The 24,387-nt window shown below is 47.8% G+C and overlaps 1 protein-coding gene across 1 annotated transcript in view; it reads right to left on the bottom strand.

Annotated features, from left to right (window-relative positions):
• LOC138282999 (cilia- and flagella-associated protein 20) overlaps window positions 1–24,387 on the bottom strand; it is a 35,587-nt gene that overhangs the window by 7,221 nt on the left and 3,979 nt on the right. Inside the window, exons 2-5 of the mRNA XM_069221102.1 lie at window positions 13,719–13,798; window positions 10,932–11,043; window positions 4,651–4,839; window positions 4,443–4,553 (exon numbers count right to left, since the gene is read on the bottom strand). Of these exons, the coding sequence (XP_069077203.1) occupies window positions 4,443–4,553; window positions 4,651–4,839; window positions 10,932–11,043; window positions 13,719–13,798 (492 nt within the window). The remainder of the gene's footprint in view (window positions 1–4,442; window positions 4,554–4,650; window positions 4,840–10,931; window positions 11,044–13,718; window positions 13,799–24,387) is intronic.

Below are 24,387 nucleotides of genomic sequence, written 5' to 3'. Positions count from 1 at the left end.
TCACCTCCCCCTGCAGGAACTGTAACACATGGCCGTGAGCCTCAAAGGCTCACCCCTTTTGTTACAGCGCCCCAGGGCATCCCAACTAGTGGAGATGCCCGCCCCTCCTGCCACTGCCCCCACTTTTGGCAGCAAGGCTGGAGGAGATAATGAGAAAAACAAGGAGTCACCCACCAGTCAGAACAGCCCCTAAGGGGTCCTGAGCTGAGGTGATCCCTGCCTTGAGAAATCCTCCATCTTGAGTTTGGAGGATTCCCCCAATAGGATTAGGGATGTGCCCACCTCCCCACAGGAAGGAGTCACAAAGAGGGTGTAGCCACCCTCAAGGACAGTAGCCATTGGCTACTGCCCTCCCGAACCTAAACACACCCCTAAATTCAGTATTTAGGGGCTCCCCAGATCCCAGGAAATCAGATTCCTGCAACCTGAAGAAAGAAGAAGGAGTGCTGACCTACAAGCCTGCAGAGGAGGAAGACAACAACTGATTTGGCCCCAGCCCTACCGGCCTGTCTCCAACTTCGAAAACCTGCTCCAGCGACGCATTCGACAGGGACCAGCAACCTCTGAAGCCTCAGAGGACTGCCCTGGACTACAGGACCAAGAAACTCCAGCGAACAGCGGCCCTGTTCAAAACCTGCAACTTCTTTGCAACAAAGAAGCAACTTCCAAAGCCTTCACGTTTCCCGCCGGAAGCGTGAGACTCTACACTCTGCACCCGATGCCCCCAGCTCAACCTGCAGAAAACCAACCCCTCAGGGAGGACTCCCCGGCGACTGTGAGCCCGTGAGTAACCAGAGATGACCCTCCTGAGCCCCCACAGCGACGCCTGCAGAGAGAATCCAGAGGTTCCCCCTGACCGCGACTGTCTGTAACAAGGGACCCGAAGCCTGGAACCAACACTGCACCCGCAGCCCCCAGGACCTTAAGGAACCGAACCTCAGTACAGGAGCGACCCTCTGCCTATCCCGGGTGGTGGCGGTCCCGAGAAGCCCCCCCCGTGCCTGCCTGCAACGCTAGAGTGACCCCCGGGTCCCTCCATTGTTTTCAATCGAAAATCCGACACCTGCTTCGCACACTGCACCCGGCCGCCCCTGTGCCGCTGAGGATGTGTTCTGTGTGCCTTCTTGTGTCCCCCCCAGTGCTCTACAAAACCCCCCTGGTCTGCCCCCCAAAGACGCAGGTACTTACCTGCTGGCAGACTGGAACCGGAGCACCCCTGTTCTCCATAGGCGCCTATGTGTTTTGGACACCTCTTTGACCTCTGCACCTGACCGGCCCTGAGCTGCTAGTGTGGTAACTTTGGGGTTGCCCTGAACCCCCCCAAAACGGTGGGCTGCCTATGCCCCAGGACTGAGACTTGTAAGTGTTTTACTTACCACCTAATCTAACCTTTACTTACCTCCCCCAGGAACTGTTGATTTTTGCACTGTGTCCACTTTGAAAATAGCTTATTGCCATTTTTACAAAGATTGTATGTGATATTGCTTTCAAAATTCCTAAAGTATCTACATGAAGTACCTTACATTTAAAGTATTAACTGTAAATCTTGAACCTGTGGTTCTTAAAATAAACTAAGAAAATATATTTTTCAATATAAAAACCTATTGGCCTGGAGTAAGTCTTTGAGTGTGTGTTCCTCATGTATTGCCTGTGTGTGTACAACAAATGCTTAACACTACCCTCTGATAAGCCTACTGCTCGACCACACTATCACAAAATAGAGCATTGGAATTATCTCTTTTTGCCACTATCTTACCTCTAGGGGGAACCCTTGGACTCTGTGCACACCATTTCTTACTTTGAAATAGTATATACAGAGCCAACTTCCTACACAGTTCCTGGGCCCTTGGAAGTGCCTCCTGTTAAGAAGTCTCAGGGCTAACAAAGACTTCACCTGCAGGTGCCTGGGCTCTCTTGCTGAGAGTCCTGACTTGTCGAGTGGTACTAAATCCAGTTCCTGGGCCCTTGGAATTGAGCTCTTAGGCAACCAATAAGAAACTAAGCACATCGACTCCAGAGCGACTTCGGAATCGGCGCTGCTCTCCAACTCTGGGCTGTCGCCTGCACCAGAGCTGTGGTCCCCGATAAGTGCAAGAATCCCAACCTGCAAAACAGGCCCGATGTTGTCGCACCGCCTCAGACGTTCGACCACAGCATGAGTCTGTGACACCTGACTCCGCCGCCACACCTGTGGCCCTGTGGTGTAAAAACGACACCACATAGTTGACGCCTAGCATCTTGACCCGCTGCCAACTCGAGACCCCATTTCTAACAGGTAGCATCTCTGTTTTTTTAGCACAAGCACCAATGCTCCAAAACTGTGGTGCTACAGCATTGACACAGCCCCTTTTTTCTTACAAAGGAACAAACACATAACCACAGTACAAGGCAAATATATACACATTTGTAACAGTTGAGGAAAAGTCATCCCCATAAGATGCAAATAACCAAAACAAACTTACAAATTAGGAAAGTTTGAGACAGAGCAATGTTATCAAACTGTATTTATAATGAACTTGCTAAGCTGGTAGTGGGATTACACCTAAAGACCGAATTTAGGGGAAGAAACAAAGACTTCTAGGGTGGCAGCAGAAGAATGCACAAGCTTGTGGTGTTTAGAAATGTGGGTCAGCTGTGCAAAGCAATCTTTTGTGGCCAATCAAGTGACCCACAGAGAGTAGATGGATGAAGAGAACATGTCACAGATGATTTATCAGTTTCAGATGGCCTTTGTTCAGTCAGCCTACCTTTTATCTGAAATGACCAACCAAATGCCACCTAAGGGTGAGGTTTTGTGCCTCAAAAATAGAGGGCTGTCTTCACGATGCCCAACATCCATCATCTCACCCCTGGGAGGCAATACAGATAACTACTGTATAGGGAAGAGCTGATAATCCTTTTATTTCCTTAACTGCACCGGCTCCATCTGGACGACTGGGGGACTAACTAGGCAGTGAAAGAAAGCCAAGAAGCTGCCCATAGACCATCATCTGCTTCATCAGAGGGAGACAATGATATAAACCAACTTTGTCAGCTCATAGCAGGCAGCATGGTGTACAACAGGGAAGTGAGCTGTCTTGAGGAACATTTTGTTTTGATCCATGTTGGCTCTTACTGCTGCCTCCAGTGGAATACAAAGAAAATCCTAGATGTGATCCTGAGACCATGCCGTGGATCTATACAGCAGATGCCGAACAAATCACAGTAGTTACAAGTTCAAAGGTATAACAATGAACAAGAATTCTGTTTTTGACTACTACATATTTATGTAAAACGACACAGCAGACGGTCTGACGGCAGAGGTGGTGGTGTTACCCACAGCTACAAGAAGGTTGCAGCTGGACCAATCTGTGGGGCACTGGTTCTACCAAATTAGGAGTGGACAACATCCGAGAGATTTAAAATAACCTGGCGAACTGACATTTATTTTGTTTTGTTTTTACAACTGATCGAGTTATAGTCTGATTTTCTATTATACCCTGTTTTAATGTGTTTAAAACGTTTTTCTTGTGCATTGTACTGATTTTAATAGATTTAACAAACTCTGCACGTAGCAAAAAAAAAAGACACTTCCAAACATCCAGAGGAATGGTCAACTGGAGGAGCTGTCCTCAACTGACTGGAGTGAAGAGTTCCTCTATATGTTTCTATCCCTGGCCTCATCTGCTGGCTAGTTTGGAAGCAGGAGCTGTTCCAAGTCAGATTATACAGATCACCCTATAATGAGCAAAATAGACATGGTATAGAGTCCTGACAAAGCTGTCAATTAACAGCCACTACCCTCTCTGGCCACACTCGGACACCACTCCAGGGACTCTTGGAGCCCTGCATCACAGCCCACCATCACTCACTGTAACTCCTGGGGAAGAGGAGCAAAAAAAATGCATGAATGTTTTGTCTACTCAGGAGAACTTGACTAACACCATCCACTACCAGAAATTGGGAAGGTTCTATTGATGGTTGGCGCCCACCTGCTTTCACTGTCATTAAAAAGCTTAGCTGCTTTTAATTCTGATCTTCTGTGATGTTACAGATATTGTGTGCACTCAATCCCGGAGTTTTAAATAAATATGTTGTAATGCACACTGCATTTCTTGGAGTCTTGAGTGTGTAAATCATTAATGAACGATTCTGTGGATTACTACTGCTCGGTTAGTAACCCAAAAGCACTGATGCCACTTCAACTTTGTACTAGGTGGGGTCCTGCAGGGCTCCAATAACCTGTCTTTCACACTCAATCGCTGGTGCAGTGAAGTAAGTTCACTTGTGACACCTGTAGGTGTGAAAACAAACTTTGTAGAGCTAAGCTAGAGTTTTAGTTTACACAATAAGTCAGACGAGGACACAGTTGACTACAGATATGTAAAATGGCAATAATCACACAGGAAGAGGATATGAGTGCTAAAAATTCACAGTGTGGGGAACTGAATGTTAGTGCTCACCTTTGCCTTGTTCTGGACTGGGAGGTAAAGCTTGAATTCTGCAGGGAGTTCATCCTCTGAGTAAAGGCGATCTGAGAAATACACCCTTCGAATGCGACAGTTGGCATGGATCTAGAGAGGAATAAAAGACAAAGATGAGAGCTCCTTACCCTAGCAGGATCCATTCCATCTGGAACTATAACTCATGCAGCCAAGGTACAAGCCTCACCTGTACACGTAGTGTCTCTATGTAGTTGGTGCCATACGCTCGTCGAGTAAAGTCTGACAGGTTGAACTGAATTTGGTTCCAGCCATCATCCAGCCTCATTGGCATTGTGCAAATGAATGGTTTCACTCGTGTTGTGCTCTGATAGTTACTTGCACGGAATCGCCGGCGCACATTCTTATCATCCAAGACCTATAAGAAGGAGACTGCATCAGATGTGCCAGGGTACAGGCAGATTAAGGTCAGGGCATAAGTAGAATCATCATCATCATCCACGAGCCACAAGAACAATAGCAGTCAGGACAGAAGTCACAGTCAAGTCCTTGTGAGAAGACATGGAGAGGGACAGGAAAGAACACAGGCATCATCATCCATGAATTACAGGATATATGTCAGACTTTGTTTACGAGGGCACAAAAGGGCTCCTGTGCCACCGTTGAGATAATTTGCCAATGGTGTCCTCGGGTCTGTCCTTCTATGGCTCTGCAAACAGGGCCAAATACACTCTTTTCACACTTGACTCTGTTGATAGCAAAGGGAGTTGTGGCAGACTTTGCAAGGAGTTAGTGTGCGGTGCACAAGTTCTGAGCTCAACAGCCAACCAAGAGACACAATACTGTCCAGACTTGTGCTAGTCTTTTAAGTAAAAGAAAATACTTTACACACATAGCATAACTAATTACTACACATTTCAAAGGTGGTTCTGTTACAGGGTTGTTCAAGTCCTATGGGATCTAATGGAATGCAGATATCCCCATGGTGCCCGCTACCTCCTCCTCCTTCTCTCGTGTGCCACAAAGGCAAAAATCGGAGTACAGGTGCAGATAACTGGTAACTACCCCAGAGATTGTCTCTTAGGCTAATCCAATTGACTTTTGGCTCAACTAATCAATGTGGTTAGCATTAGCACCAAAAGTTGCCCTCTGTTTGCTTTCCAGTACAGTCTCTCAGTTTGTGCAGATGCAGTACTGTGTAGGGAGTCCCACATGCATAAACTGCACAGTGATGCTAGGGAGTCCCAGGCACATGTGGGTGTGATAAGCGCCTTCACACTCTTTAGCACTAGGATGGGAAATGATACAGCACAGTCTTGTTCTCTTCAGGATCACAGGCACCAAGCAATGAACACAGCTGTCTTGCAGGTGGTTGCGCTTCGGCCCAACCCAGACCGGCGTTCTTCATCATCTGCATTTGCGGCAAGTGCGCGGATTTGTTTATATTTAGCAGCTGTAACTTTGGAGGCTGAGACTGGTGGGCACTTATCTGGCAGCCAATGCAGCACTTTAGGGGGAGGTGCAGCACTAAGCCCTCACAGCTGATGGAAGGAATGCCAGGCTGCACACAATCAGGTTGGTGAATACTTATTTATGCAGCTCACTGGGAGCTGCCAAGGAAGAACAAGGGCACCCAAGATTTTAGATCAGTACTGGTTTTGCTCCCTCTCAGCAGTCAGCTGCTTCTAGGTGCCCCACACCCAGGGAACAACATGTGCTTCTCCTTCTGCACAGTCTCTGATCCTGTAGGGCCATGCACTCTCCCTCTCTGAGCAGGCAAGCTAGCTTCTTGGCGCTTAGCTACAACTTAGCTTCTCCAGCAGTTAGCAGATTTCAGATGATGTCTCTTCACCTCTGGGGGCCACCAGCCCTGGTCACACAGCAGTCTTACGAGTACTCTGGGGGCCCTCTCTTCCTTGGTCACGAAGAACATGGAACTAGTAGAAAGGGAGTGGTTTGGATTTCACTTTAAAACACATTTTCCACACACTGGAGAAAAAAGGCGAGCAGAAGGCAAAAGCACCTGTGAGGACTGCACTTTTACAAGGACAAATGGGATCAAGCAGCAGAGGAGGAAGGGTACTTGGGCAAATCCCTGCATGGTTTTGTTTAACCCAAAGGTTCATAAACTTTTCAATTGGTTGACAGTCTTGGCAAAACAACAAGGGAAGAAGAAGCTTTCATCAATGGACGATGGTCAAATTTGATGGAGACTAATCTTTGCGTTGATGCAATGATGATGCAAGTTTTAGGGCAAGTTAAAATCTTGGATATATTTCCATCCTTATTCCCCACCAATTGCTGCTCATAACACTTTAAAACATCCAAAAGGTGGTGTGGGGGTGGTTTATGGCACGGAGCTCGGTTCAGCTGGAGCATTTCGAACCATTGCTTGAAAAGAACAGACATGCTGCTCAGCATTCAGATTAAAGACAACAGGTCATGCTGCATGAGTTTAATAAACAACTCTTTCAAGTAAGATAAAAGGATAACCGGGTTGGGATTGCTTGCTCCACTGTGCAGGGCAAACGTGGGCTTTCAATTCAGGACGGACTGTTCCTACCGGAGCATAAATAAGACTGATTTGCGTACGGTTGGGTCCCTGTCTAGAACGGCACACAAGAAACGATGGGCTACAATGAGGGCTGAGTAATTACCAAAAGCAAAGAATCAAGCATTCAACCATCACTTTTTAGGTCGAGGCTACCAGGCATCACAGCTGTTTGGTTGCGAAAGACATATTGTGGGCTTACGAAGAATATGTAGAGGCTTGGAGCCTGTCCATTGCTTACTACTGGCTGGCTGGCTTGCCCATCACTCTCACTTGCCTGTTTTTTATTAGTGTCCCAGCTTTTTAGTCGTGTTTACATCTCCCATTAAGCATGGCCTCTCTACCATGTCTTTTGATTGTCTAGCTTCTGTGCTGTCTTTGCTTGTTTTTCAAGCACTACTTTTTGGGGGGGCTAAGCACTCCATGAGAGTTCATGTGTTTTCCAGCTGTCTCCCTTGTGTCCTTCTCCCTCCCCCCACACCCCTGCACTCTGTATTGCTCTCTGTCGCTCATGTCCTCCTACCAGCCCCTCTAAGATGCGCTGGCCTTTGTATACTTTCCTCTGTAGCTTTCTCACCCACGTGCTTCTTCCCAACAGCCTCCCATTACTTTCTCACCCGTTGCTTCTCCCACACCCCTCTGTGTTGCTCCATCCACCAGCACCCTTATCTTCTCTCACCCATTGCTTCTCCTCCCCATGTAACCTCTGTGTTGCTTTACCCCACGCTCCTACTCTCTCGCTGTTGCTTCTCTTCCCCACCCTGTGTTGCTTCCTCCAATTGTGCCCTCCATTTCTCCACCCTCCATGTTATTTCTGCAGCCCCCACATGTAAAGAAAAAGAAAACACTTCAGTACTACTTATTTTATTTTAATAATTTACTGCTCCAACTCAGTAAATTACAAAAAAAAATGCTTGAGTGATTTTGTAGACATGCGTAGACTTACAAAATTATGTGACAAGCTGCCTCACAGCACCATTTTTCATTTATTTTAAACACACTTTATTGCTTTTAATAGACAACCAACGGGATAATACATTTGCCAAAATGGATATCTCCATACATTAGTTACTCAGTATGCATCACTTTGTATTTATGGCCTATCCCATCCACACTTCCCTGTCCACCCCCCTTTCCCTTACCCCCCAAACTGTGCAGTGTTTTATTCAACAGATCACAGACACGCATCTAGCCGCAAACCATATCCACTTAATGCTACTCATGCATGTTCTCCCATGCCCCAGGTCCCAACGCTCCTCTCCGCACACCACCAAATTAGGGGGTGCCAGATGGCAAGATGGTCGCTGGTGTTATCAATTGTCTGAGTTCGTCCACTAAGATCGACCACCCTCTGGCCCTCTCCGAAGGACAACCTCGCTTCTGCGCCTCAAGCGCCAGTACTGCCCCTTCATAGTCAGCCCACTTTAAGATTTGTTTTCGCCATGCTGGTGCTTGAGGGCCCTGTGAAGCTTTCCAATTGCGGGCTATTTCCCGTTTAGCTAGTATGAAACCCAAGTCTAGAAAGTTGCTGGTAACCTTAGTCTTGGCAGTATGTGGGAAGACACTCAACAGGCAGTAAGTGGGGTCTCTAGGGAACTCCCTATCAACTAATCTGGAGAGGGAGTCTATTACTTCTTGCCAATATCAAGAAAGCAGCGGACAACTACAGAACATATGCAGGAATTAAGCCCCCTCCTTCCCACATCGGGGACATTTGCTCTCCGACATTCAAAACATCTTATTCCGTCTATGTGGGGTTAGATACGCTCTATGAAAGATGTAGAAATGTATTCATTTAAACCTGGCATTGCGAGAGATTTTGGGCACATGTTTCATAAACACTTGCAAACCTTCATCTGTAAAGGGTCTGCCAACATCTGTTTCCCACTTCTGACGTAGGCAAGTCAGGGGTGGCAGAAGACTAATGTATCTTGTGATATAGACAAGTGACTGCTTTCTGCGTGCCTGCCGCTGTCCCTATATATGTGCAGCCCGGATGTGAGGGAAGTTCAGCTCCACCTGTTCCCCAATGTCGCCGTATTGCGGTCATTATGGCCCATGTACTAAGAAATAATGCACCTGAGGTCAAATTCCGCCTGCAATCCGTTACCCATTTCTGTACAGGTCTCCTATTTGGCACATCCCTGCTCCTTTGAGTTGATGTAGCTCCGTTCTATGACTGCTGTGGACAAGAGTGGTTATGTAATCAATTGGGAGCTCTGCTGAGTAAGGGCGTTTAGTCCCTGTCTTTTGGAAGCACCTCCGCCAACAGTACGCCACAGCCACCTATTCTCTTGTCTCCCACGGTCCTGGGATGTTCAGCCCTGGGAGAAGTCGAACAAGTATGGACACTGGTGGTGTTCCAAGACGTCTCTCGCTCGGAGGGCTCTGCTGGCTCCTCATCCACTGTGTAAAATATTGCAGCTGCCGCGCCATGTAGTAGTCTTCAAAGTTAGTTGCCGCTAGACCACCAGCGGATGTGGGTTGTTGCAAGGTGGACAAATCCCCTCTTTTGCGCCCTGTGCCCCATATGAATGACAAGGTTATGCTGTCCAATCCCTTAAAAACAACATGTGGTATTTTAATAGGTAAAGTAGCAAAGTAATAGAGAAGTCGTGGTAATGCTACCATCTTTAGCAGCACCACTCGTCCCATAACAGATAATGACAGTGTTTCCCAGAAATCCATAGCCTGTTTCAGTAAACGCATAGCTCTTCCGATGTTACTTTGTAGCACTTCTGAGTGGTCATGATATACTCTTACTCCCAAGTACGTAAGCAGACGTGGTTCACAGTGGATATTGTCCTGGACCGCTGGAGGGGGGTGTCTGGGCAGACCAGGAATAGGCTAGTCTTCTCCCAATTGACCCAAAGGCCTGACATCTCCCCAAATGAGCCCAGCAATAGTTTTGCCCCTGTCAAGTCCATCTCCCTATCCCTATCCCGTAGGAATATCAAAATGTAATCCGCATATATTGACATATGTTGCCGCTCCGCTAATGTCTCAGGGACCCTGTAATCGGTCCCCAGGCGAGCTCGGAGCGCCATGGCCTTCATTGCCAGGGTGAACAATAGTGGAGACAATGCGCATCCTTGACGTGTGCCTCGTTCTATTCCAAAACTCGGCGAAATATATGCACTAGTTTTAACTCTGGCTTGCGCCTCTGCATATAGAAGTTTGACCCACCGTAACAATCCATTTCCAAGGCCAAAACTAATGAGTACCTCTTTTAGGAAATTCCATTCTAGGCTGGCAAATTCTTTTTCAATGTCAGCAGACAGAATTGCAGCCTGCGGTGCACAGCATCCTTTTTTAAATGTTGTTTTCTTCAGCCATGCTCTATAGCATGGCTAGAAACCATTGGCAAAGCCAATAGGTACCAAAGGTGTGGTTTTTCATTGATCTGGACTCAGACACCGGCTTTGGAAAAGGTAAATTAAGGACTCTTCCTTTTAAACAAAACCTAGTGGATGCCTTTAAGCAGGCTGTAATTCGCTTCAGAACTGAATAAACAATACAGAATGTCCTTCATGAGAAAGAACAAAAGGTTACTTACCATTTAAAAAAATAGAATAGTCAATATATTCATAATCTCTTGAAATACCTTCATTAATCATGAAAACCCCATGCAACTGACAGTAGGATTTTTTTAAAGGTTATGAATCTTTGGCCAATCTTCTACTCTAGCACCAAGTGTTAACTAACTACTAAACCACTGTTAGTAAGAGATCAGACTTGTCTGAAAGGCATTTCACTAAATAAAGCAGTTTTAGCTGTTTGTATATCCATTTCCAGATGACACGAGCCTTCACCAGCTCATTCAATAGATCTCATTCAGTCTTGTTCAGTGCACTCGAACCGTGTTCGACTAAGAATATACAGAGATGCAACCAAGATAATGCATGTAATCTAATTCAACACAATGCATACCAAAAGAGGACGCAGAGCACTACCCTTACCTGCACCTCAAACGTGAAGTATTTCTTGAGGTTCTTGATGATCATCACAAGGAAGGGGAGTTTAATGCCCAGGGTCTTCTTTGGATCGGCCGGACATGTGATGTACGTGGTACTAAAAAACACAACACAACAGGTTCATCTCGGGCTGCTCTGAAAGAGCGTCTCCAGCAAATCAGGGAAATCTACAATCCAGACCTACTACTACAGTCATGCGGCTGACGAGAGACCCTGTGTGACCAATTAATTAACTATATATGTAGAAAGAGAATTTGCAATCAAATAACTAAGATGGATGGACAATGTGTGGATTCCTGCTCATATACAAGCAATGGCGGGCTCAATGTTCCTACTCGCCACAAAGAGTGCAAGGCCAGAGGACAACCCCCAGCGACAATCACGGTCAGCAAGGTATGTAGTGTGTACTCCGTAACGTTGATATTAACTGTGTTTGAAGGCTGAACATTACCCACCAATGACCCTCCTTGCTCCCACCGCAGATCTGTAATATCCTTCATATGCAATGTGAAAACTGACCTTGAACGAGAGCTGCAGTTTTGTGTTGTGACTACATGGCCACAGATTCTATCACCAAGCACAAATAGGTAAGCTGTACATGCAGACTGAAGGGCACACATGTCTATACGTGTTTGTGCAACACATTGAATACAGAGCAGACTTCAACAATGCTATTCAGATTCTTGGAGATGAGATCAAATATTAACTCCAAACAATTCCAATGTGTTAACAATCTGGTTATTTCACCAACCGCAAACTCACTGAGAAAGCTCACTACAGGGAGTGCAGAATTATTAGGCAAATGAGTATTTTGACCACATCATCCTCTTTATGCATGTTGTCTTACTCCAAGCTGTATAGGCTCGAAAGCCTACTACCAATTAAGCATATTAGGTGATGTGCATCTCTGTAATGAGAAGGGGTGTGGTCTAATGACATCAACACCCTATATCAGGTGTGTATAATTATTAGGCAACTTCCTTTCCTTTGGCAAAATGGGTCAAAAGAAGGACTTGACAGGCTCAGAAAAGTCAAAAATAGTGAGATATCTTGCAGAGGGATGCAGCACTCTTAAAATTGCAAAGCTTCTGAAGCGTGATCATCGAACAATCAAGCGTTTCATTCAAAATAGTCAACAGGGTCGCAAGAAGCGTGTGGAAAAACCAAGGCGCAAAATAACTGCCCATGAACTGAGAAAAGTCAAGCGTGCAGCTGCCACGATGCCACTTGCCACCAGTTTGGCCATATTTTAGAGCTGCAACATCACTGGAGTGCCCAAAAGCACAAGGTGTGCAATACTCAGAGACATGGCCAAGGTAAGAAAGGCTGAAAGACGACCACCACTGAACAAGACACACAAGCTGAAACGTCAAGACTGGGCCAATAAATATCTCAAGACTGATTTTTCTAAGGTTTTATGGACTGATGAAATGAGAGTGAGTCTTGATGGGCCAGATGGATGGGCCCGTGGCTGGATTGGTAAAGGGCAGAGAGCTCCAGTCCGACTCAGACGCCAGCAAGGTGGAGGTAGAGTACTGGTTTGGGCTGGTATCATCAAAGATGAGCTTGTGGGGCCTTTTCGGGTTGAGGATGGAGTCAAGCTCAACTCCCAGTCCTACTGCCAGTTCCTGGAAGACACCTTCTTCAAGCAGTGGTACAGGAAGAAGTCTGCATCCTTCAAGAAAAACATGATTTTCATGCAGGACAATGCTCCATCACACGCGTCCAAGTACTCCACAGCGTGGCTGGCAAGAAAGGGTATAAAAGAAGGAAATCTAATGACATGGCCTCCTTGTTCACCTGATCTGAACCCCATTGAGAACCTGTGGTCCATCATCAAATGTGAGATTTACAAGGAGGGAAAACAGTACACCTCTCTGAACAGTGTCTGGGAGGCTGTGGTTGCTGCTGCACGCAATGTTGATGGTGAACAGATCAAAACACTGACAGAATCCATGGATGGCAGGCTTTTGAGTGTCCTTGCAAAGAAAGGTGGCTATATTGGTCACTGATTTGTTTTTGTTTTGTTTTTGAATGTCAGAAATGTATATTTGTGAATGTTGAGATGTTATATTGGTTTCACTGGTAATAATAAATAATTGAAATGGGTATATATTTTTTTTTTGTTAAGTTGCCTAATAATTATGCACAGTAATAGTCACCTGCACACACAGATATCCCCCTAACATAGCTAAAACTAAAAACAAACTAAAAACTACTTCCAAAAATATTCAGCTTTGATATTAATGAGTTTTTTGGGTTCATTGAGAACATGGTTGTTGTTCAATAATAAAATTAATCCTCAAAAATACAAATTGCCTAATAATTCTGCACTCCCTGTATTTTAACAACACAACATAATTACACACCCCTACCAGCTACATAGACCGGCTGACTACTTCCAAGGCGCCAACAGCCCCGAGAATGTTCTAGGCAACCCACCTGACCATTCAAATACATCCCCAACTAATGAGCACAACATGCACGCTGATTGTTTCAACATTCACACAATGTGGTCCCGCTGAGTGACTTCTAGCAGCCGAAATCTCTAAAGCACACGTACTTCGCCTCTTACGCTTCCATCCTCCACCAAAGACAGGATAAGAGCACCACACTGGTCACTCATGCACGGCGCCCAATCACTTACCATTAAGCAACATCCTTGCAGCCAACTACTCCACAATGGTGTAGCTTGCTACCTCTCCAACAATGCCTTGCTGGGGATACGTAGACTGTTTTTGTTCTCACACAGAACAATGCAGCATCTCTTACCTAACATTGGTCCCTTCCACCTCCAGCACCAGAGATTGGATATCATTGTCTGTAATACGTTTTATGTGTCCATTTCTGACCTGTGGGTGAGAGAGTAAGGAGTCAGATAAAACATGCTTCCGTTGAGCATAACATGTCTGCTGGGCATCCATCAGAGATCTGGAGAACATTTTTGGAAGAATATAATTGTTTGGCTGCGGGCAAAATACTCATGAAAGACATTTATGTAAAAAAAAAAAAAAAAACATGAAAGGGCAGCAATGAAAACTCTCACTCTTAATATCCAAGAATTTGATTCATCATCCCCACTCTCAACCCTTCTCGATGACTGTCCAGCCGGAAGGAACTTATAGAGTTCCAATATGTTTGACTGGCTTTTGAACCCATTTATCACCTAAGCTATGACAGATAAACCCTTTCATCCACCTGGAGTGTGGGGGCTATCCATGACCAGCAAGGTAATGCCACATCTCATGACCAGCCAGGACGACCAAGACCCACCATCATCCTACTCCCTTCAGATGTCATATAGGTCCATCCTACCTGAACAGCCAGCACTGCATTCATAACGCTCAAGATAGTCGTGAGGGCCAACACCTGTTACTTGTCAAGAACACTATCGCACCCAACCTAGTCAAACCAGAGGACAATGAAAAAGAGGGGGGGGGGGTTGGGGGGACATTTTTCATAACAGAAATTGCAGGGGAATATTCCCTAACGAGTCGGAGGACTATGGACATATTTTCCAAGTGGGCAAGAGGACACTCTCACCAGTATTAATCAAATATAACCCGCCATGCACATGGATCAGCACACAGAGTCGCTGTGGACGAGAAGCCCAAGAAAGCTAAGAGGAGATGACAATAGGTTACAAATGCCACCACAGACACACATTATTAACAGGAGGCTGCAATGAGTCTCGAGTCACAGAAATGTCTAAAATATACTGCTCAATGTTGACAAAACCATTGGACAGCCGGCTCCATGAAAGCTCTCTCATTAATATACAACAGGTAGGTTCCCCTAGCAGCACACTTTGAGGAAGATTAATGTGTATACGGAGAATCACAGAAGAACACACTCATATGCATACAATATTCAGTGACATCGCAGCCACTGACTGTTGAAATAACACTAGGTGAAAAAGAAAAATCCTACAATACACATAAAATGATTATATTACTTTCAAAGCCTAAGCTTCATGTACAAATGGGAAGAGTCTGGAACCACGCTGCATGTGCAGTATGTGGGAAATCTGCACCAAGGTTCGTCCCTGAGACATAACTGACTTGTATCAAGGTGCATGTGTAAGATATTGGCAATCTGGTGCCAAATGTACCTTTCAGGGGCCACTACGCTCTGTATGAGCCTGAAATCTCTTTGCCTGATCTGCCAACCTTGCTCTTTCAGATCCCAAACAGAGCCCCGACTTACACAAAGCTGACTGAGGATGTCACACAACATTTACAGAAATATCTAGAATTAGGGCACACACTGAAGCTGTATCCAGACAGGGGGCTGAGGTACCATTAGACTCCCCTCTGAACTCCGCTTCCGGGTGCAGGAGATTCCCACAAACTAAAGGCTAACCTCACATCACACAGTATGTGCATAAAAATCAAGAATTAAGGACACCTCATCTGTGGTTACCATGCACTCTTCAAGTATCTAGCCATTCATTCAGGTCATACGTTGAGGCTATTCCAGCCTGGAACATCATCAGAGTCCCGCTAGAGCTCCAGGTTTGGAAGCAGTATCTTGACCAACATACCCATTTACTGAAGGGTGAATTAGAACGTTGTTGAGTATTTCCACAAACATCTGGAATTAAAGCACACACCGAAGCCCCTACCTAGACTGGAGGGCAGGGGAACCATCAGAGCCCTAACTGGACCACCAAGTATGGGAGTAATATGTTAGCCAACCCTAGCTTACTGAAGGCTAAATAAGAACATGGCTGAGTATTGCTATGAACACCTACAATCAAAGCACTCATAGAAGCCGCTAACTCGACAGGAGGTGTATGATACCACCATAGTTTCCACTGGAGCTACAGGTCTGGGAGTAGTGTATTAGCAAACTCATAATTTACTGAAAGCTAAATTAGAACATTGCAGAGTACTTTCATCAAAGCACACAAGTAGGCTGCTATCTAGATAGGAGGCTCTGGGTACCATCAGACCTCCAGCTGAATCTCCAGCTCTGGGAGTACTATGTCGGCCAACCCTAACTTACTAAAGTCTGAATTAGAACATCGCTGAGTAAGGAGTAAAGTCACAGACACATTAAGAGAACTGGACCCCTTACTTTTTGGGCGTAGAATAGTGGACTCTTTGTCAGTGACTGGGGTGACAGGTCCCCATATGAGTAATTTGAAGTGTGTGTAGCAGTTACACATTATTTACACACTGCAGCACTGGGCAAAAATGTCTAAGTTGTTCAAATGCCTGCTCTTCATGTTACTCTTAACAACTGGACATGCTTCTCAGAGGGCCTCCACTGGAGAACCAGCTCCTCAGTCAAGCAGACTTGCCACACAAGCTGTTGCTAGGATCCTGTTCTTGGGATGTTGCCACCAAAGACTCAGGGGAGAGGGGAGGGGGGTGAAGCAGAAACGACCTTCACACCCATGAGACGCAGGGCTAGTGACAGCACTAGGGGGAGGCAACACAAGCCCACTTTACATCTGCCTGGGACTCAGGGACCCCCTCCAACCAGCAACTATGTCTTCCCAAAAATAAAGACAAAAACAGTATAGTCAACATGATTTCAGGTCTGCTAAGCTATTTAATTAGTGAGAGGGCACAAAAAAGCAAGGCACGCGTTAACTCATCAGTGAGATGCAGTTTTACAAAACCCGAAGTGTATAAAGTCACCAAACCCACAAGACAGCATCTGCCTCATACAGCTCTCTTTTCTGAAAAGGGACACGTGGGTAGAAGTCATCACAGGGCATGTCTGAAGCTAGTCGTATCTCACAAACACCCAATGACAGCAGGCAATGATGGCCCAACATCCCAAGAGCGGGCTCCCTGGGAGGGCGGCCACCACGGAGCGGCTAGTCCTGGCCATCTGATGGCTCTAACACAAATGAAGTTCACAGTGGGCTTGGGAGCTTGGACAACTCACTCTGCCTGGGAGATGACACACAACACTCTTAAGAAACAACACTTCTGCAGTTATCCTGACTCTTGACATTTTATATTTCTCGTTTTTGGAACAGAACAAGAGCCTTGAAGCGGTCATTAAGTAGAATGTGTTACTACGCAAACCTTACTGATGGATTTATCAATGAAAGGATTAAAGATGTCTGAAAACGTTCAAGTGAGTGTTTCCCGTGCCCTATGCAGCATTACTGGGAAGATTACGGAGTCAGGCTCAGGCAGACGAGGCTAAACAGCAACACACACCGTAACCATGTCAGCACCATGGTACCCGGGACACTGCAGCCCTGGACACAGCGGAGGCTGGTAATCTCCTGGGCGAGCATGACTGGGCAAGCACTGACCTGAGGGCTGAGCCCGTGAGTGCCTGGGATTTGAGGTCTTTAAGTGTGTGTCTGGGCACAGCGCACACGGGTCTGAGAGAGTGGGGGACTGGGGGTCGAGAGTGTGGGGTCTGAGAGAGTGAGGGACTGGGGCCTGAGAGAGCGGGGCACTAGAGAATCAGAGAGTGAGGTCTGAAAGAGTGAGGGACTGGGGTCTGAAAGAGTGAGGGACTGGGGTCTGAAAGAGTGAGGGACTGGGGTCTGAAAGAGTGAGGGACTGGGGTCTGAAAGAGTGAGGGACTGGGGTCTGAAAGAGTGAGGTCTGAAAGAGTAAGGGACTGGGGCCCGAAAGAGTGAGACTGGGTTCTCAGAGAGTGGGGGACTGCGGTCAGAGAGTGGGGGACCTGCGGTCAAAGAGAGTGAGGTCTGAAAGAGTGAGGGACTGGGGCCTCAGAAAGTGAGATCTGAAAGAATAGGGGACTGGGGTCTGAAAGAGTGAGGGACTGGGGTCTGAAAGAGTGAGGTGTAAAGGAGTGACTGAGGTGTAAAAGAGCAAGGGACTGGGGTGTAAAAGAGTGACTGACTGATGTGTAAAAGAGCACGGGACTGGGGTCTGGAAGAGCGAGGGACTGGGGTCTGAAAGAGTGAATGGCTGGGATCTGAAGGCCCTAGGTGAGGGTCTGGGCATGCACAGCCCTGCTATCTGAAAGTCTTAGAAACGGGGGTCAGAGGACCTTAAGTATGTTTGCTCCTTGGCACATACTGACCTGAGAGATGAATCGGTGAGTGACAGGGATTTGAGGCCCTGGCTGATGTCTGAAGGAGTGAGACACTGTGGTCTTAAAGAGTGTGGTCTAAAAGAGTGAGTGGCTGGAGTCTAAGTGAGTGAGTGACTGGGGTCTGAAGGTTCTAGGGTACTGTCTGGGCATGCACGGTCCTGAGCTCTCAGAGAGCGAGTGACTGTGAAAGCCCTAAATGAGGGTCTAGGCGTGCACGGTCCTAATGTCCGAAGGACTACGGAACGGGGGTCAGAGGTTCCCAGTTTCCTGAACTCACAATGCAGGTTTTGCGGACCTCCACACGGCAGAGCACTAGTGCATGTGGTGTCCAGGACACGGCAGAGCACTGGTGCATGTGATGTCCAGGACACCGCAGAGCACTGGTGCATGTGATGTCCAGGACACAGCAGAGCACTGGTCCGTGCGCATGTACAGGTCACGGCAGACCACTGGTGCATGTCCAGGGCAGACCACTGGTGCATGTGTATGTCCAGGACACGGTACAGCACTGGTGCATGTCCAGGGCAGATCACTGGTGCATGTGATGTCCAGGGCATGACAAACCACTGGTGCATGTGAAGTCCAGGGCACAGCAGAGCACTGGTGCATGTGCATGTCCAGGGCACAGCAGAGCACTGGTGCATGTGCATGTCCAGGACACAGCAGACCACTGGTGTATGTCCAGGGCAGACCACTGGTGCATGTGCATGTTCAGGGTACAGCAGACCACTGGTGCATGTGCATGTCCAGGGCACGGTAGAGCACTGGTGCATGTCCAGGGCAGAGCACTGGTGCATGTGCATGTCCAGGGCACGGCACTGGTGCATGTGCATGTCCAGGGCACGGCAGAGCACTGGTGCATGTGCATGTCCAGGGCACGGCAGAGCACTGGTGCATGTGCATGTCCAGGGCACGGCAGAGCACTGGTGCATGTGCATGTCCAGGGCACGGCCGAGCACTGGTGCATGTCCAGGGCAGACCACTAGTGCATGTGCATGTCCAGGACACGGCAGAGCACTGGTGCATGTGCATGTAAAGGACACGGCAGAGCACTGGTGCATGTCCAGGACACGGCAGAGCACTGGTGCATGTCCAGGGCAGACCACTGGTGCATGTGCATGTCCAGGACACAGCAGAGCACTGGTGCATGTGCATGTAAAGGACACGGCAGAGCACTGGTGCATGCGCATGTCCGGGACACGGCAGTGCATCTTGTACTGTATCAGAGTACAAGATTGTAGTATTAACACTGTTAGATTTGTATCAACTAAAATTCTTTTATACGATATAATAGAATGTATTGTTTTGGATTTATTTTTGTTATTGTTTAAATTGTATTATATTAGGACTATTCAAGTTTTTGGATTAGTAGTTTTTGTATTTCCAACCCTGCATGATTTAGTTTGGTGTGAATGAGGAATGACTGAGCTAGGTAAATGCTACTGGCTTTTTGTATTTGGTTTTATGTCTCTAATATTTTGTAAATGAATTTAATAAATTTATATTTTGTTGATAAAAGTTTCATCCATTTTTCACCAAACCATGTATCTAAGAGTTGTTGTTGCTTATGACATACAACATTATAGTCATTGATATTTACATTGACACAGTACTTGAAAGAATATCGATTCTATAAGTAATTCTCTGTAGCTCTTTATTTAGATTTACTCTACAGCAGCATGTCCAGGACACGGCAGAGCACTGGTGCATGTCCAGGACAGACCACTGGTGCATGTGCATGTTCAGGACACGGCAGAGCACTGGTGCATGTCCTGGGCAGACCACTGTTACAAGTGCATGTCCAGGACACAGCAGAGCACTGGTGCATGTGCATGTCCAGGGCACAGCAGAGCACTGGTGCATTTCCGGACACGGCAGAGCACTGGTGCATGTGCATGTCCGGACACGGCAGAGCACTGGTGCACGTGCATGTCCAGGACAAGGTAGAGCACTGGTGCATGTCCAGGGCAGACCACTGGTACATGTGATGTCCAGGGCACGGCAAACCACTGGTGCATGTGAAGTCCAGGACACGGCAGAGCACTGGTGCATGTCCAGGGCAGACCACTGGTACGTGTGCATGTCCAGGACACGGCAGAACACTGGTGCATGTGCATGTAAAGGACATAGCAGAGCACTGGTGCATGCGCCTGTCCAGGACACCGCAGAACACAGGGTGCATGCGCCTGTCCAGGACACCGCAGAACACAGGGTGCATGCGCATATACAGGGCACAGCAGAGCATGGGTGCATGTGCATGTCCAGGGCAGGGCAGACCACTGGTGCATGACCAGGGCAGACCACTGGTGCATGTCCAGGGCAGGGCAGAGCACTGGGGCATGTGCATGTCCAGGACAATGCAGAGCACTGGTGCATGTGCATGTCCAGGGCACGGCAGAGCACTGGTGCATGTGCATGTCCAGGGCACGGCAGAGCACTGGTGCATGTGCATGTCCAGGGCACGGCAGAGCACTGGTGTATGTGCATGTCCAGGGCAGGGCAGACCACTGGTGCATGTGCATGTCCAGGGCAGGGCAGACCACTGGTGCATGTGCATGTCCAGGGCACGGCAGACCACTGGTGCATGTCCAGGACACAGCAGACCACTGATGTGTGTGTATGTCCAGGGCCGGGCAGCACCACTGCTGCAGCAGGGCTGTGTACGGCAAAGAATCATTTAGTAAGCAGGGGTCACACGTTCACTTCCATATGCACACTACATCCATACATGGAAGATTCCAGGGCCTGCTGACGGACTATTTTCAGTACTTCATAGTAAAAGTGTGCCTTGTGCGTCACTGAAAAAAATGGATCAGAATGTGTTTTTTTTTTTTTATAAAATAATTCTGAGATATCTAAAAAGACTAATTGGAAGGTTAATGACCTGCTAAGAACATATTTCCATACCTTCATTTTCCAAGTGTTTAAGCAGACTGCATCATACAGTGTCGTTTTAACACGTAAAAACGGGCCCCTGTGTTAACATTAGTAAGGGCAGAAATGTGCCAGAAGGACAATACGTATCGTCCGGTTTCCTCGCCTGAATGAGTTAGGGCTCTGTGCATGCGGACACTGTTTGATTTGTGCTGCTGGGGTGTCCATTTCTCCAGTGCTTAGCTTCAGGCGGTTGTTGTGTTTGGAGACACCGGTACTAATTATGAAGCTCTGTTGCCACTCTACCTACCACGGTGTGGATGTGTGTGAACGGATGTACCGCAGGGGTGGGAAAAGCATAGCCATCTCGACGGACAGGACATGCTGTGCACACGAACATGCCTGCTGTTGGGTTTAATGTGTTCTGTGGGTGGCTGTGTGAGTGCTGCTGGGGGTCCCATACCAGCCATATAAGGCATATCTGAGCAGTAAGGGGTGCCTTTGTTATGTTGTGTACTAAGTGTAGGGTTGGGGTTACCCAACAGATGGAATGTAGTCCATCTTAGGCTACCATACAGTTAAAGTAAGCCTGCCACTCAAGGGTGTGTTACCATAGAAATATAGTCAATAAAGGACCACAAGACCCTACACCCCTAGGCACGACTCCAGTCGGATTTTGCTAATACAGGATCAAGACAGTCTGTCCTTCCTGGGTTTGTTACTACAAATCATATCATCTAATCAGGATTTGCGTAGCGCCTTCAGCTATTATTATGGCACACAAGCGCTCTAAGGGCCATTTTCGTATGGTTGGTGTTTAGGAGGGTACGGAGGTGGGTCAGTGCTAAAGGGCAACAAGTGGTCACCCATTTTTGGGGAGGCCTCTTCTGTATGGCGCCAAGACTGAGTAGGAGTTTCCAGGGGGAGGTATTAAGACTGGGACATTGTTCACCTGATGACACAAACATACGGCATGAAAGAACGGATGAGCCGGGGTCCCTTTAAGCATGAAGATGTGTTGTACAAATATTCCAATGTTGGGGCCAGGCTTTTAGCTGGGGGGATGGGGGGGGAGTCTTGGAGTTGGCACCAAAACACCTGCATCATGAGGTCAGAGTACAACCCTTTCCTCCGCACCAGTCTCTGTAAAGCCCGTCTCCGGTTCCAAAGTATCCCCCGCTCCGAGGATGATTTCTCTGGTGCCACGGGACATCCTGCCCATCTCCCCTTTTCACCCAGCTCCCACCCCCCTGTGCCTCCTAGTGTCACACCATCGAAGCACACCTCTCCCTCCTCCTTTTGTGCCATTTTATTCCTGTCCATGGTGCCACAATATTCCAGCTTTGCTGTTTTACTTCCTGCCCGCGGTGTTCCAATTGAATCTGCTCCCTCTCGTTTAACATTACACCCGGCCCCACAGTGAAGTGCCGCCTTTCTGTCCACAGCATAACCTGCTACCTCGGCTTCACACTACATCCTGTCCCCATATAATGTCTGTCTCTGAACGATGTCAGTCTGTCGAATCCAACCCGTCTCACTGCAGAGTACAGCCCACTCCATTACCAGGAAGGCACCTTATCTCTGCCACCCTGGTGTCATGGTGACGCCATTCCTCTCACAGGGATGCACCTCTAAGTGTCACAGAAATGCCCCCTCTCCCAGGGATGCACCTCTACGTGTCACAGTAAAGCCTCCCTCCCCCAGGGATGCACTTCTATGTGTCACAGCAATGCCCCCCTCTCCCAGGGATGCACTTTATATGCCCCCTAGATGACACAGCAATGCCACTCCTCTCCAAGGGGTGCACCTCCATGTGTCACAGTAATTCCCTCCTTCTCCCAGGGATGCACCTCTATGAGTCACACTAATGCCACTCCTCTCCCAGGGATGCACCTCTATGTGTCACAGTAACACCCCCCTCTCCCAACAATGCATTTTATATAGGCTCCTGTGTATCCCAGTAATGACCTCTCCGGCAGGTTTATGTCAGCCGCCCTGGTGTCAAGGCTACGGAATTCCCCTTCTATGGGTGCACCTTATATCTACCCCAAGATGTCACAGTGATGCCCCCCCTCTCCCTGGGTGCACCTTATATCTACCCCAAGATGTCAAAGTGATACCCCCCCCCCTCCCTGGGTGCACCTCATATCTACCCCCTAGATGTCACAGTGATGCCCCCCCCTCTCCCTCGGTGCACCTTATATCTACCCCCTAGATGTCACAGTGATGCCCCCCCTCTCCCTCGGTGCACCTTATATCTACCCCTAGATCTCACACTTATGCCCCTCCTCTCCCTGGATGCACCTTATATCTACCCCTAGATCTCACACTTATGCCCCTCCTCTCCCTGGATGCACCTTATATCTACCCCTAGATCTCACACTTATGCCCCTCCTCTCCCTTGATGCACCTTATATCTACCCCTAGATCTCACACAGATGCCCCTCCTCTCCCTGGATGCACCTTATATCTACCCCTAGATCTCACAGTGATGCCTCCCTATCCCTAAAGTGCACCTTATATCTATTCTACCCCTAGATGTCACAGGAATGCCCCTCCTCTCCCTGGGGTGCACCTTATATCTACCCCTACATGTCACAGGAATGCCCCTCCTCTCCCTGGGGTGCACCTTATATCTACCCCTACATGTCACAGGAATGCCCCTCCTCTCCCTGGGATGCACCTTATATCTACCCCTACATGTCACAGGAATGCCCCTCCTCTCCCTGGGGTGCACCTTATATCTACCCCTACATGTCACAGGAATGCCCCTCCTCTCCCTGGGGTGCACCTTATATCTACCCCTACATGTCACAGGAATGCTCCTCCTCTCCCTGGGGTGCACCTTGTATCTACCCCTATATGTCACAGGAATGCCCCTCCTCTCTCTGGGGTGCACCTTATATCTACCCCTAGATATCACAGGAATGCTCCTCCTCTCCCCGGGGTGCACCTTATATCTACCCCTACATGTCACAGGAATGCCCCTCCTCTCCCTGGGGTGCACCTTATATCTACCCCTAGATATCACAGGAATGCTCCTCCTCTCCCTGGGATGCACCTTATATCTACCCCTACATGTCACAGGAATGCTCCTCCTCTCCCTCGGTACACCTTATATCTACCCCTAGATCTCACAGTGATGCCTCCCTATCCCTAAAGTGCACCTTATATCTATTCTACCCCTACATGTCACAGGAATGCTCCTCCTCTCCCTCGGTACACCTTATATCTACCCCTAGATGTCACACTGATGCCCCCTCTCTCCCTCGGTGCACCTTATATCTACCCCTAGATGTCACAGGAATGCTCCTCCTCTCCCTGGGGTGCACCTTGTATCTACCCCTACATGTCACAGGAATGCCCTTCCTCTCTCTGGGGTGCACCTTATATCTACCCCTACATGTCACAGGAATGCCCCTCCTCTCCCTGGGATGCACCTTATATCTACCCCTACATGTCACAGGAATGCCCCTCCTCTCTCTGGGGTGCACCTTATATCTACCCCTACATGTCACAGGAATGCCCC

The sequence above is a fragment of the Pleurodeles waltl genome, chromosome 2_2, assembly GCF_031143425.1.
Source record: "Pleurodeles waltl isolate 20211129_DDA chromosome 2_2, aPleWal1.hap1.20221129, whole genome shotgun sequence".
In the NCBI taxonomy this organism is placed as follows: domain Eukaryota; kingdom Metazoa; phylum Chordata; class Amphibia; order Caudata; family Salamandridae; genus Pleurodeles; species Pleurodeles waltl.
The sequence above is the reverse complement of the archived record's forward strand: the minus strand, read 5'-3'. Positions and strand labels throughout refer to the sequence as shown.